Genomic DNA, 13,371 nt, shown 5'->3' on the forward strand with positions numbered 1-13,371 from the left:
ATGGTAGGGTCAGGCTTTTCCTTACCACTATACTAAAATGCCACCCTTAGAGCTGTGATTTTGGCAGGCAGGATTGCTGAACGGGATTCTTCACGGTGTAGAATTGGTAGTCTCCAAATGCCATCAGGCATGCCTACTAATACTACTCCCTCCAACATGCATTGAGGGGGTGTGGATTCACTTTTGTTTAGAATAGTATATAAGTAACTAAGGACTTAATGACCATCAGTCTGCCATGGTTGTTTCATTTGTGTGTTGAGTACTCTGTAGTATAACAGCAGCAAAGTTTTGCTTTGCATTTACATCTTTGCTAAATGGCCCAAGTCTTAAAGCTAATAACTGTTAAGTTTCCCTGAATAGGGTTGAAGCTCTATACTTAGGTATGATGAACTCTCATTATACAGTATGGCGCTATAAATGTCAGCAGCACAGGTGTGTTGTCTTCTATTTGTTCTCCCAGTTCCCTTGCAACATGAGCTTTGTAGTGTGCACTTCAAAATATCCTGCTTTTGGTGGCCCCATGGATAACACATTTTCAGAGCCTTCATCCTCTTCCAATGCATAGCATATATTTCTAACGATTAGGTATGTGCACAGGGTATTAATGAATGGAAGCTGAGAAAATTATTAATGCGTTTGTTGTTGGCAGTTGAACTGCCAAAATTGGAAGCTGTTAGTTGAATTTTTTACATGATTATTACTACATTTAGCGACAAAACAACTGATGCACTGCTAAGTGTCTAGATTGTCTTCTTCGTGACATTCTGGTCTCATTCCAGTGCAAGATTAACTCCCTTCTAGCAGAAGGGCCAGGCCTCTTTCCAAAAGTCTGGTCCTTTCGAAGGCTGGGAACAATACTATCTTCTAACAAGATACATTTTCATCACTTTGAGAGGGTAAGGACCAGTTCTATGAATGGGAGCATGGATCTCTAAGAACATACCAGACAAATAAATGGCTTGCTTATATGGGTTTGGACAGATAGCAAATCTCCAGACTTCCACATAACTTTACAGAAAGCATATGCAGCTAGATACAGTGCTCATCCCACTACTAAAATTTTACAGTAATAGTCTAAAATCAAAGTTGGAGTTAACTTTTATTCAGGAGATTATCCTAAGTAAGTTATTTTGTGTGTATAGCTCTAGGAATGCTCATAAGGTCAGATTTCAATGCCTTCATTCATAGCCCCTTCTCAGGCTGCACTTTCAAATATGCTTACTAAGAAGTAAGCCCCATTGACCTATTTACTAATAAATATGCATATTTATACTAATAGGAGGAGGGAGAGAGTAATCCTGCACATGCTTACTCAGAAGTAAATTATTTTGAGTTCATTAACTCAGGTAAATAAGTGTAGGGTTGCAGCCTTACAATAAACATTTTGAAAGTAAGCTTTGAATTTGTTTCATTGTGCTTCCCTAGAATTTCCTCCAACATTTCAGTTTAACCACACACATTTCTCTATTGAAAAAACCTTTCAGCTATTTATACAGTATGTAAAATTAACATTTCTTAGAATTGTTCGATAAATAAAATAAACTAAATTAACTCTTCAACTGAGTGCTGATTCCAAAAAGCTGCATCACTGCAAGTACCTGTTTATTCAAGCTTTTTTTTTTACCTGTTCAAGGACAACCCTGCTAGGTAAAAGGATGATGTTTGTATGTGTGTTCATATGTCAGTACTTCCTATTTTGAGTGCGTGGCTTTCAATATGAGAATGGGCAGCTGCAAATCTTTGGCATTAGTGTTTTTATCCCTTGATGTATGCATGTTTAGATAGGGCAAGTTTCTCTTGTATATACTGGACCTGTGTGACTTGAGTGGGACATTAGTCCTAAATTCTGCCTTAAAAGGATTGGGCCTTAGTTAGATGGTTGGTCACTGATACTGATCTCATCTGGGGGCTCCACCACTGTAATGCTGGGCAGCTCTTTTCTCAGATTCTCAGCGTTTGTGTTCTTATGGGGGACTTTGAGGTGGGAGCCAGGGGAGGAGGTTTCACTAAGTCTGGTCTCTTCATCTTCCATGTCTTCTTCGTCAATGCGACCAACTGCTTCAGGATCTTCCCTGCGATAGAAGCTGGGGCTGGAAGAGGGGAAAGTGCCCTCAGTCCTTAGGCGCAGTAGCTGGGGATGCTGAATCCGACTGCCCTTGCCAAAATTTTTGAGGCTGACTGCAGGAGAGGCAGCTGCAGTGAGGAAGCGGTTGAGCAGGGGAGTCTGAATGCGGCTCATGCTGGGTGATGCTTCCACCTGCTGGCTCTGCTCTGGGTCATCACTCATCCTGCAGAAGGGGAACAGACTGGGTGAAGTAAACATACACCTGATTGAAGCACTGAAATTAGCCCATACCATCAGAATGGTCAGATTTCCTCCTATGAAATTCAAAGGAAAATGATGCAACAGTGGGGTGGATGCATTCATACAATCTTACCAAATGATCTGATATTGTTGTAGGTTCTTGTATCTCTAAAAAGTGGTTGGGCCTGTTAGCTAACCAGGATTTGGATTAGGCCACTTTGCCATTTTTGGATGTGGCCCTGTGTTGCTCACAGTATGCATCCTGTGTTCATTATGCATTGTGTAAATATTCCCTCTTAACACTGGATTCAGGGCTAATTGTAAAAGCTCTATAAGTAAAGGCTGAGATGGTAAAATGCAATCCAGGAAAATGGTCCCCTCCCTTATAGCTGATGGAAGAGATTGTATCTGGCAAAGTTGCTAGGCTCAGGTGGTCAGCCTTTTGCCATGGCAACATAGCTGAACTTACCGCATGTCAAAGGTAGAACCCATGAAGGAAGGTTTCAAGGTCTCTGCCACTGTGGCCATTGTGTACGGGGGCTGAGCTGTAGATTCATTCCAGTATTTGTCTTTTCCAGTTGGTGGTAAGTTCTGATACATGTCATCCACTGAAAGCAAAGACACCTGAGCAGACAAAGGAATATTTCTCATCAAAGACCTGCATAAGACTTGTAATTGCTTTAATTACAATTGTGCTTTAATTACAGTTGTGCTTTAACACAAGGTTCTCAATAGGAAAAAATATCAAAAGAACACCAGCAATATAAGAGGCAGCTAAATAAAAATGCTTCTGTCTCAGATCGACAGTTGCACCCTTTATATTACTAAGATTGATTACATTTATTCATTGCTTTGTACAAAAAGTCTCAAAGTGACTTGCAGATCTGTAAAACAAAAATCATTTAATAACCAGGGGAAAAAGATCCAATTAACAAGATCTTAGAATGCTCCTCATGATACTACAAAAAGGACAAATTGCCTCACTCTAAGTGCCACTTTTTCTGTGTGTTACTAGAGATTTGAAGTAAGCAATTGGTTGTCCCAATAAAAGGTGAACTGGGTTATGGCCAAGCCTACAAGGGGATTGTGTGTACTAGCAAAGAAAGTATCCTGTCAAAAGTGTGGGAAGGGGAGCATTAATAGACAAACTGAATATTCAGGGCGCTATATTCAGCATGTGGGTAAAGACAATTGATTCTTTGATATATGGTCTATTCTGCATCCATTGCTTTGCATAAAAAGTTTAGAGAAAGTTAAAGGTTCAGACTGTGGAGAGCAGAAATGGGAAAGCAGGTATACACAGAGGTAGAACAGTATAGATGACAAATAGCTTACCAGATTTTTCAGGCCAGCATGGCAGTCATTAAGCATTATATGAAAAAATACCCAAACACCCAGGACGCCAAGTTGTATGCTGGATATACCTGTGTGAAGTGTGACTAGGCCTTTGTTTTAAGACTCACTTGAAGGTTCCTGTCTATCAATTTGTTAGTTTCAAAGTCATCGTCATCCTCTCCGAAGGGATTAATTATCTGCTCTGCCACCTATAGGAAAAGAAAGGTGTAGCATATGAATATTCCATATTTGAATGTGGGAGGGAAGTGAGTGGCATTAGGGCTATCCTTTTTTGTAAATTTTAGCAGGCAGCCCTTATAAGCACAGTCTCATCTAGCTTGTCTTCACTGCCAATGGCATTCTCTGGAAAACAGACAATCATTGCAAAGCATTCTGCTTTGATGTGATTAAAAAGTATTAAAGAGGTAGCTGAGCTGCTGTGTTGCATATACTAATACGCTTGCTAGTTCTTTGGGTGCTGGTTCCTATCCAAAATGACAGTGTGCACACACACACAAAAAACAGTGCTTGCAATCCAGAACAGTGAAGCTGCTGTATTTTAGCCATGTTCATGCCTGAACACACAAATGTTCAAACTGTGAATGGGGTGGGTGGCGTGTTGCACATGCAACCCTTTAGCATCCCCATGTGCATGAAACCTCCCCCATTGAGATTTACTGGGGTCCTTGATCTTACGGAGGATTCTAGTCCAGTGGGCACAAGAAGTCCTCTGCAGACCTTACCCACTCATCAGAAAGGCTGGGGACTGAGCAGCCGCAATCAGAGCAGTTTACTTCTTCAGGTGAGCATCTGACTTGCACCTTCTGTTGCAAGTCTTTGCTCCCTTTATTTCCAGCATTTAGGCTGTGAGTGTTGTTTGTGTAGGCAAATCATCACCACCCTGCTACAAGGAGAGGTAACAGCAGGCTAGGGGAACCTTACACTGTGCAAAGGTTTAAAAGACCTTCAGGATAAGGGACCATAAGGGGAGGAACCACAATAAACTAGTCCAACGAGGATTGCACATGCTCAGTCAGGATGCTGACTCAATGGCAGGGAGAGTGGAATTGAAGCTGGAATGGAAGAACACCCCCAACCCACTTCTCTTTTCAGTACTGTAAAATCCAGAAGGGACAGAATCTGCAGATGGGGACAGCCTCTTGCGCCCCTGAATCTTCCCATCTGGTTCAAACAATGCATGGGACTCATTGATGCTCACAACAATTCTGTCTCAGCACCCCATATCTTATACAGTGATACCTCGGGTTACATATGCTTCAGGTTACATATGCTTCAGGTTACAGATTTCGCTAACCCAGAAATATTACCTCAGGTTAAGAACTTTGCTTCAGGATGAGAACAGAAATCGTGCTCAGGCAGTGCAGCGGCAAGGAGGCCCCATTAGCTAAAGTGGTGCTTCAGGTTAAGAACAGTTTCAGGTTAAGAACGGACCTCCAGAACGAATTAAGTTCTTAACCCGAGGTACCACTGTAATTTGAAGACTGAAGATCAAGTCAAATGAAGCCATCTGCATGGAAAATGGGAGCCAACATCCTCACCTTCAGCCAACCAGCATAGAAGAAGAACTGTAGAAGAGTGGGTAAGGGAACATACAGATCTAGGTCCTCATCTTTTTTTGTCATTGTTTTGTTTTGACTTGGGTCCACAGGTTGTAGGAACTGACGCCCAATCACACACAAAGCAAAGAAGGAATAGACAGCGATGGTGACCACCTGTGGAGAAGCGGCTGTTAAACATTTGCCAGGGTTTCAAGAGAGCATCATGTAACTATGCTTTTCACTGCAGAAACCAAAACATTCTCCTGCAGTACAGGAGGTCTGCACATTATGCCCTAGCATGTCCTGCGCACCCTACCAATTCAAAAACAATTAAACTGGCACTTTCACAAACTGATCTATTTCCTAGCTTGTTATTTGATGTTCGTTGGGAAACAGCTGACTATTTTGGAGCTGGAAACTTGTTCCTTTCCTCTGCAATAAAAAAATGAGACGTTAAGTAAAACTAAGTAGAGTTGTGCTGTGGAGATGCACCAAGAAAGACAGATTTAGAAAGTGTATGGGAAAAGTAACCTTTAGTCTACTCGTAGGAACAAAACTGCTACTGAGAGATGAGCATTGAGACGTGCAAGAGTATCCAGAAGATGTGGAGTGCTCCTTGCTCACCTGTGTGTATACCAAAGGGATGCTTATCCAGTCATAGTGGAAAAGCATGCTGCATTTGGAGCGGTAGAGGTTCAGTTCCTGGACAGAGAAAGACAAGTGGTTATTTCATGTTTGCATAGCTGGTAAAGCAATTCCACTGCAATACTTACATCTATGAGCAATCTGAGCGCCACGTCATCCCGGATCCTTCCTTCCCGCCTGGCTTGGGCTGCTAGATTAGTGAACCACACACAAGGAATCCAATACTTGTTGAAGTCTGAGTGGTGACTCTCATACTTCTTGCGCTCATCTTGTGTCATGAAACCTGCAAGAGAGAAATGGGATGTTGGAACACTGCCTCTCCATCTGCTCCTTGATACTGGGAAGAGCTTCAGGGGCCACCAGTCAGTGACACTGGGTCCTAATACGTTCTGGTGGAATAATCTCTTGATCCCTGTGGCACCTTAGAAAGACCAATAAAAGTAGACTCCCAGACCATCCTGTTCATTTCCCCAAGTTAAACTCACCAGCTTCAACTAAGTGGTCCATAGTGGGGAATCTCTTAAGGACTCTAGCACTGACGGAGCGCAGGATGAGCACAGAGGAGAGGTTGGCGTAACGGATGAGAGTGCGGCGCAAGATGCGGCCCTTGTCATCTTTCCCATGCACATTGCTGGAAATGACGCACATGAGCTGGTCTGGCAGAGGGATGCTGGTATACTGCGCCCACCAGCGGTTCACAATCAGTGTGACATAGAAACCTGCCAGGAAAGAGAGGTGGAAGAGGCATTAGCAGGGATGAGGGATGAGGACTTGGAAACAGTGAGAGAGCATGAGGCAAGGTCATCAGGCATAATGAACTGCTGCCATTTTAGCATGTTGGCACTGAGAGCAGAAACATTCTACCCATTTGAGCTCTAGGAGTTGGTTAACTTGTCAAATAATTTTGTTAAGGAATTGTTAAAGAAGTTATCTGTATGACACAAGACAAAATTTCACTCCCCTTTTTGTTGGTTGGTCATCTTTACAAAAGAAGCAAAAACATTTATGAAAGCTACAAAACTAAAGATTTATGAAGTTGTCAAATTATTTTTTACATTTAGAATTTGGTAATGAAAAGTTTCAGTATACTGTGTACCTCATAGCTTGCTATTTCTTGTTAGGCAAATAAAATTCTTTAATACTTAATGCAGAAGTCTGCAATCACAATTTAGAGGCAGTTTGTTTACAAAAATCCTTCAAAGAGTCCACACATGTTAATGGTGGGAACCATTTCTCTAGGAAATTGCCAGGGTGCTTAGGATTTGTCATAATCTTCAATTGAGTACTGATCTTATCTGCTGAAATTTCATTCTTTTTAAAAGAGTTAACACTCTTGGAAAGAAATAAGAGCATTTTTCAGGCTGTGGCTGAGTCAAAAACTAAACAGCAGACATACAAAACAGGGAAGTGCAAAGAGTCATATTTATCAATATTCAGAGATTCTGGCAGACATGGAAGCAAAACCAACCCTTGCTCTTATCTATATTTGCACATATTAACAAAAGATCAACACATTCAAAACCACTGGGTTCCCCCCTGCCCTCCCATTTTCCCTTTTTGAAGCTTTCCTATGAGGGGAAAAAAATGGTATGTTTCCCATCCAGACAAAGAACAAGATGGTTCCTCTTCCCACCTCACCTGCATATTGCATGTACGGAAACAGAGTCAACAACAGTACTGATGTGTCAGCAACCTCAACCATGCCTGAAGGCTAGCTTAGGAAGTGCAGGGCAGGCCCCATGGTACACAGATCTCTGCCTTCCAACACTTCACCTCTGGTCCTTAGTCATCAGTATCTTCGGCCTGAGGCAGCTGCCCCATCTGCCTAATAGAAGGGTTGTCCCATCTTACCCTTCCCTTCCAATGCTTGCTATGGCATGATATAGGCTTCTTGGAAGCTCAAAAGAACACCTGGCCCACGTGGACAGTCATTGTTTACTCCTTCCAATGCCTTCCTTCTAGGAATAGCGAGTCAACAGGCTAGGGAGAACTGCAGTTTTACTTTAGTTGACCTTTTTACAGGAAAGTTTTGCAAAGGCAATGAAAATTCATAAGGGAATCATTTTTAAGCAGATCAATTTAGGCTTGCATTTCTGATATAGACACTTCTAATGCAAAAACTAGGTCTGTTTACTCAGGAGAGTCAGGCATGTTCATTGTGCATTTTTGCAGCCCTAGCTGTACATCATTTAGACATAAACTCATCTGTCAAGCTGTCACTTCCTTTTCCATTTTAATTATCCACCTCCTACTTTTTAACTTCCCTTTTTTCGTTTTGTGACACCACGCACATTTCTTTTTTCGTGATGTGGTGTTTGCTGCATCAATCTCACTTTCACACACAAAAAAATCAGGGTCAGCCTCCGCAGTAATTCAGAGCAAGACTTTTAGAGTGGTCTATGGCAAGAGTCCTTCAGATCATCTGACTCCTCATTCACTCCTGGATGCATACCATGAGCTCTGCCACTGATTTGTGGTACCTCCCAATGGGAAATAATTTGGGATTCTGTGCAATCGAAAGATTAAAGGGGCTTTTGCCAAATGTATGCATCTGGCCTTAATTAAAGCAAGCAATCAAGAAACCATAGCAACAAGGCCTCCTATCAAGAGCAGGTACATAATCATACCTAGGACGAAGGACAGAGGGATGAGGTCAGTTGAGCGGTTGCAGTATTCAGCCACCTTTGCAAAGAGACGTTTCTGATCCACATTCAGAAGGTGCCTACAGGAGATGGGGAAGAATAACAGGCTTGAACTCTCTCATGATATAAACATTCTTCTTCAATTAAACAGGAGCCAGGGCTCTTCTCTGTCCCTGCCAAAGCAATCCCTCTGCTTGGTTAAGTACCAAAATAACTGTCACTATGGCAAACAATAGGATTCTTTCAAGGATACAAGGAATATTAAAACAACAACAACAACAACACAACACTAATACCACCTCCAACAGATTTCACTAGCAGGTCCCAGGGCTGGTTACAACTATTTAAAATTCTGTATTAAAAACAGCTAAAACAAATTGCAGTCACAGGAATAGTCCCAAAAATACACAGCACTGATATAAAAGGCCAGGGTAAAGAGATGTATCTTCAGCACTTGCTAAGAGCTATATAAAGAACATGCCAGACACACCCCTGTGGGGTGGGACCTCCACAACTTAGGGGCTGCTACAGATAATGCCTTCTTGGGAAGGTGGTACCCTTCAAACCCTCAAAGCCCTACCAAGAGGACTCTGCTGATTTAAACACTCCATCAATTCTGACATTGGTGGTCTTTCAAATATTTGGGGCTTAAGTCATTTATGGGTTGCAGGGCATGAGCCTCTAGGCATAAATGTGGCAGTCTCTGTAGTCTAAGCTCTACCCCTCTCAGCAGAATCCAACAATACCCCACTCACCCATCCTGGCCAACTAATAATGTTCAGGGGAAACAGATTCTCCTGAATGTTAGAACAATTTTATTTATTTACTAGAATGATTACTATTACTATTATTTTATTCATATGTCTCCCATATGACTGGGCTGGCCCAGTCTGGGTGGCTCCCAACAAAATATTAAAAACACAATATTTAAAACACATGAGGACAACCCATAGCCCTTTGCAGGCCATCTGTGCAGCCCACTTCAGGTATTCAGTCTGCCTCCCACAGCCAAATTTGCCCCTTGAGCACTGCCAAATTTTGCTTCAGGGGTGGCAGGGGGGTGGGGAGCACCATGTATTTGGTCTCCTTGCAGCCCATTTGGTGGTCTGGAAAGAGCATGATTGTGATGGGAAGAAAGCCTGGAGAGCCATCCCCATGTAAATGACCTGGTGGGCTGCGTGGAATGCATTTGTAATGGAGAGAAAGGCCCAGCAAGAAAGTCACCCCTGGAAGCCTTTTAAAGTGGGGCAAGCAGATTGGTAAGGAAGCTCTGAAAGTTGAGAGCAAAACATTGAACGCTCCTAAAAAAAGAACAGCAATTTTACGTTCTTCAACCATTTCAGACGTCTTTAACTATGTCCCCCTGGAGAGGTTTCATTCCATTAAACAGGATATTGCCAGCTTACCGGTAGATGACACTTAGTGTTCCGTAAAGCAAGACGAAGACAATGAACTCCTTGTAGAGCAGCTTGTAGATGCTCCCTTTCCAACGAAAAAGTAGCTTGGAGAAGCCCCCAAAGCGAGCATTGGCCACTTTCAAGGTGTAGGAGACTGTCATGGCTGCCTTGTCTGTGCCTCATGCAGGCACCAGCTGAGACACAGAGAGAAATAACACCCAGGGAGGAAAATATCACTTCTCTTTTCTCTCCTGCCACCTTGATTATGGGAAGCTAAGTGCAGGGCTGGACCTACCAGGAGCTGCATTGAGCCACAGGGCTCATGCAACAAATTGGGAGAGGCGGTGAATCATGGCCCAAATCTCCCGCCCATAGAGCTGCCTGTTAATGATTGGTCAACCGGCGGGTCACTGGAGCTACTGTACGATCTGTTCACCACTCTTCTTCCCTTCCGCCTTCACCTGCTCAACTGATCAACTGCTCAATTGATACCCACCTGCTGCTAACAAAGTACCTGTAAGAGCACTCCAGGCATTATTCTGAGGGAAGGGTTCTCGCTCACCCATTCATCGCTGACAAAGTGGCGGCAGTGTGAGCAGCCTGGATCTCAGTGTGAGGAAGGGGTCTTCCCTCAGAGTGTGGCATTGTGGGACAGGCCATCCAGGTGGGTCCTAGTGCTGCTGTCACTTTTATACAGCAGTGGCAAGTGAAGTTAGCATTTTAAATCACTTGAAGACATCTAAGGTTTTGGGTGATATTACATAGTAGTTTGCCAAGATGGCCCTGCTTAAAAGTTGGTAGTCGGTACAAAGAATTAGTCACATATCAGAAAGGTCATTTACTTCACCATGAGATCTTCTGCAGGAATGGTTTTTGAACAGTGCTATTTTTCTAGAAAAAGAGGTGGCTGGAACTCACCACACCTGCCTCCTTTGTTTTCTGGCACCCACCTGAGAGGTGCAGAAACAGAGTTTCAGCAAGTTCTGGCTGAAAAAAAGCCCTGGCTGTGCACAAGCTGTTTTGATAGTGTGTGCTTGCCTTATTCAAGGGCCACTAACTGCACACATTACTTACATCCAGATAATCTGACCTTTTTCTAGCCACAGATCTTTCCATTTTCACAATTACCCATCAGCTTGAGGGGCAACAGTTCTTTTCTGGTGATCCAAATAAATGGCAGTTCTCCATGGCCTAGCAGCAGAATTATACAGGAAAAGGAGTCCCACCGCATAACATGTTTTGCAATCTTTCCAGAGAGTGTTGGCATGTGTGCAACATGTGAGTGGCCCCTTCCTAGAGGAAATTTCCTTTTTTCTTTTTTCTTTCCCATAATAGCTTATGTTTTATGCCATGTACTTTGATATTTTTTGTAGTATTTTTAGCTTTTTCCATTATTATTATTAAGGATTTTTCTTTTGTAATTTTGGTTGTTTATATTTATCTGTATTTGTTTAAAGCACAATAAAAGTATATATAAATAGAATAGACATAATAGTTCTTGTGGCATAAGAACTAAACAAGATCAAGGACCTGTGTTTTTACTGTGATAGGAACATAATCAGAGTCCTGCAGGATCAGGCAAATGGCCCATCTAGTCCACTGTTCCATTTCCCAAACATGCTCATGGGAGGCCCAGAAGCAAGACATGAGAGCAACAGTCCTCTCTCAGGGTTGTTCCCCAGCAACTGGTATGCATAGGCAAGGGGGTGGGTGTCAAATCCTGGAGGTGACATGTACCCAATAAAAAAGTATACAGCCAATAAATGTGTCAATAAAACACTACTGAACTGAGTGCTTCCCATGTGAGGCTAGATTTTACTACAATTAAAAGAAATGAGGAGAAGAAAGCAGTAATTAGAGCCTCCTGCATGAGACAATCAAGAGAGGCTTTTCAGTGGTGGATATATATGCAATTTATCACTAATCCCCGACTCCTGTTCATTGGCAAGCAATAAAACAGGAAGGGTTTAATTAAAGGCACAAGAACAGTTAAAAGCCTCAGTCCTGCATTGCCTGTCCACACAGGTCAAGCTGGTGCTGCCATTGAATTTTATTACCAAAAGAAAATTGCAAGAAAACTGGCTATGGAAGAAACCATAGAGGACTACACAGAAAACACTAGAACACAATGAGCTGAGATCATCATCATCATATGGATGTTCTATAAAAAGTGAGTGAACAGGTAATGGCAATCTCAAGGAGGCAGGAACTGCTAATGTGGTAGCAAAGAAAGCCTCAGCTTCTACACCGTTGACAGGGATTACAACTAATAGGGTTGCCATATTTCAAAGAGTGAAAACTGGACACAAAAACTGTTGAGCAAAATCTCCCAAAAACACTTTAAGCTATTTTGGGGGAAATTCACAAAAAAACCCACTTCTGATACGGCCTGCTAGTGGACATTTTGACCAATTTTCAAACTTTGCTCCTAGACACTATTTTGGACAGCCGAATCCCAGATATTTTCAGGAAATTCCGGACGTATGGCAGCCCTAATACTACTACTCATGTCTGGAGAGATACTGAGAAACAACAGTGGAGGTGAACCAGGGGGTGACCTAAGAAGGTAAATAGGAGGAGACGAGAGAGTAACTCGGATTTGGAGGTCCACAAAAACATAGCAGGCAGCATAAGATGACTTTCCATAGGCCGCAATCCTAGGCACACTTACAATGGAATAAGTCCCATTGAAACCAAAGGGCCTTATTTTTGGGTAAACATGCTTAGACTTGCTCTGTGAGTCTCAGAATTACAGGCAATCTTGAGCAAGACAGCTGCTGGGACACATGGAGAAATGAAAGACTGCTTGCATGGCCAGCCCAGCGCTGGAGATGCTGCGTGTGAGAGAGAGCTCCTCTACCTTTGGCTTAAAAAGTGGATATTTAGCAGGAGTGAGCAGCATTAGATAAAACTATTGCTGTCACTGTTAGGTTTCTACTGCCATTCAGTCAATAAAGGCACAGGAGCTTTGCTTAGGGCAGAGTGGAAGGGTGGAGTGGCAACCGCAAAGTGACAATACCTCCCTGATGAAAAGAAGCTAGAACTTCTTACCTGTCCTGGGAGTTCAGTTGAGGCTGGTTATAACTGTCTCACTAATGCAGAGAAAGAAGAAAAGCTGTTACCCACTTCCTTTAAATATCTTACTCATGGTAAATAGACTAGACTGCTCAGAATGATTGATGGTGGGGCTGTTAGTAGCCCAAGAACAGGGAACTGTGTAAATGCCTATGTGATGTTCATGGTTATAATTTACTTTTGTGAAAATTAAGCCATAGATGGAAATTCCATTCTAATTTATTTATGACATTCACACCTCACCTTTTTTCCTAAAGAGCTTAAGGTAGTGTTCTCTTCTCTCTTCCACCGTTTTTACAGCAGGCCTGCCTCTAAATCGGACCAAGTTCAATGTGTTACTATTAGAACTTAGCAAGTTGGGACTAGTTTACTTGCGGGATCGCCTTGCCCTATATATGCCCACTTGAGTGTTT

At 42.6% G+C, this 13,371-nt stretch overlaps 1 protein-coding gene, 1 long non-coding RNA gene and 1 other non-coding gene across 4 annotated transcripts; 2 read left to right on the plus strand and 1 right to left on the minus strand.

The window, feature by feature from the left end:
• Positions 1 to 724: 724 nt before the first annotated feature.
• Positions 725 to 857, plus strand: LOC128416760 (small nucleolar RNA SNORA35). The gene has a single exon (XR_008331282.1). It is a non-coding gene; the product is annotated as a small nucleolar RNA SNORA35 (small nucleolar RNA).
• An 847-nt stretch (positions 858 to 1,704) lies between these two features.
• Positions 1,705 to 13,006, minus strand: BEST4 (bestrophin 4). Of its 2 annotated transcripts, XM_053392590.1 has the most exons (10): positions 12,935 to 13,006; positions 9,893 to 10,077; positions 8,472 to 8,566; positions 6,330 to 6,563; positions 5,973 to 6,127; positions 5,824 to 5,901; positions 5,200 to 5,373; positions 3,769 to 3,849; positions 2,775 to 2,929; positions 1,705 to 2,288 (listed from the first exon to the last, which is right to left on the minus strand). In XM_053392590.1, exons 2-10 carry the CDS (start codon positions 10,042 to 10,044, stop codon positions 1,868 to 1,870), a joined length of 1,545 nt encoding a protein of 514 aa, XP_053248565.1. In that variant the 5' UTR covers positions 10,045 to 10,077; positions 12,935 to 13,006; the 3' UTR covers positions 1,705 to 1,867. The 2 variants fall into 2 exon arrangements, with proteins under 2 accessions (XP_053248565.1, XP_053248566.1); XM_053392591.1 differs by lacking the exon at positions 12,935 to 13,006 and having other exon boundaries at positions 9,893 to 10,311.
• LOC128415849 (uncharacterized) lies at positions 2,895 to 5,662 on the plus strand. Its single transcript, XR_008331087.1, has 2 exons — positions 2,895 to 2,976; positions 5,310 to 5,662. It is a non-coding gene; the product is annotated as an uncharacterized LOC128415849 (long non-coding RNA).
• Positions 13,007 to 13,371: the final 365 nt, after the last annotated feature.

The sequence above is a fragment of the Podarcis raffonei genome, chromosome 6 (genome assembly GCF_027172205.1).
Source record: "Podarcis raffonei isolate rPodRaf1 chromosome 6, rPodRaf1.pri, whole genome shotgun sequence".
Taxonomy (NCBI): Eukaryota; Metazoa; Chordata; class Lepidosauria; order Squamata; family Lacertidae; genus Podarcis; species Podarcis raffonei.

Coding starts and splice junctions, on each gene's coding strand:
- BEST4 (XM_053392590.1), bottom strand. CDS start 10,044: ATGACAGTCTCCTACACCTTGAAAGTGGCCAATGCTCGCTTTGGGGGC. Junction 5,902..5,972: donor CGCTCAGATTGCTCATAGAT/GTAAGTATTGCA, acceptor TTCTCTGTCCAG/GAACTGAACCTCTACCGCTC. Junction 2,930..3,768: donor TGATAGACAGGAACCTTCAA/GTGAGTCTTAAA, acceptor TTGTCTGCTCAG/GTGTCTTTGCTTTCAGTGGA.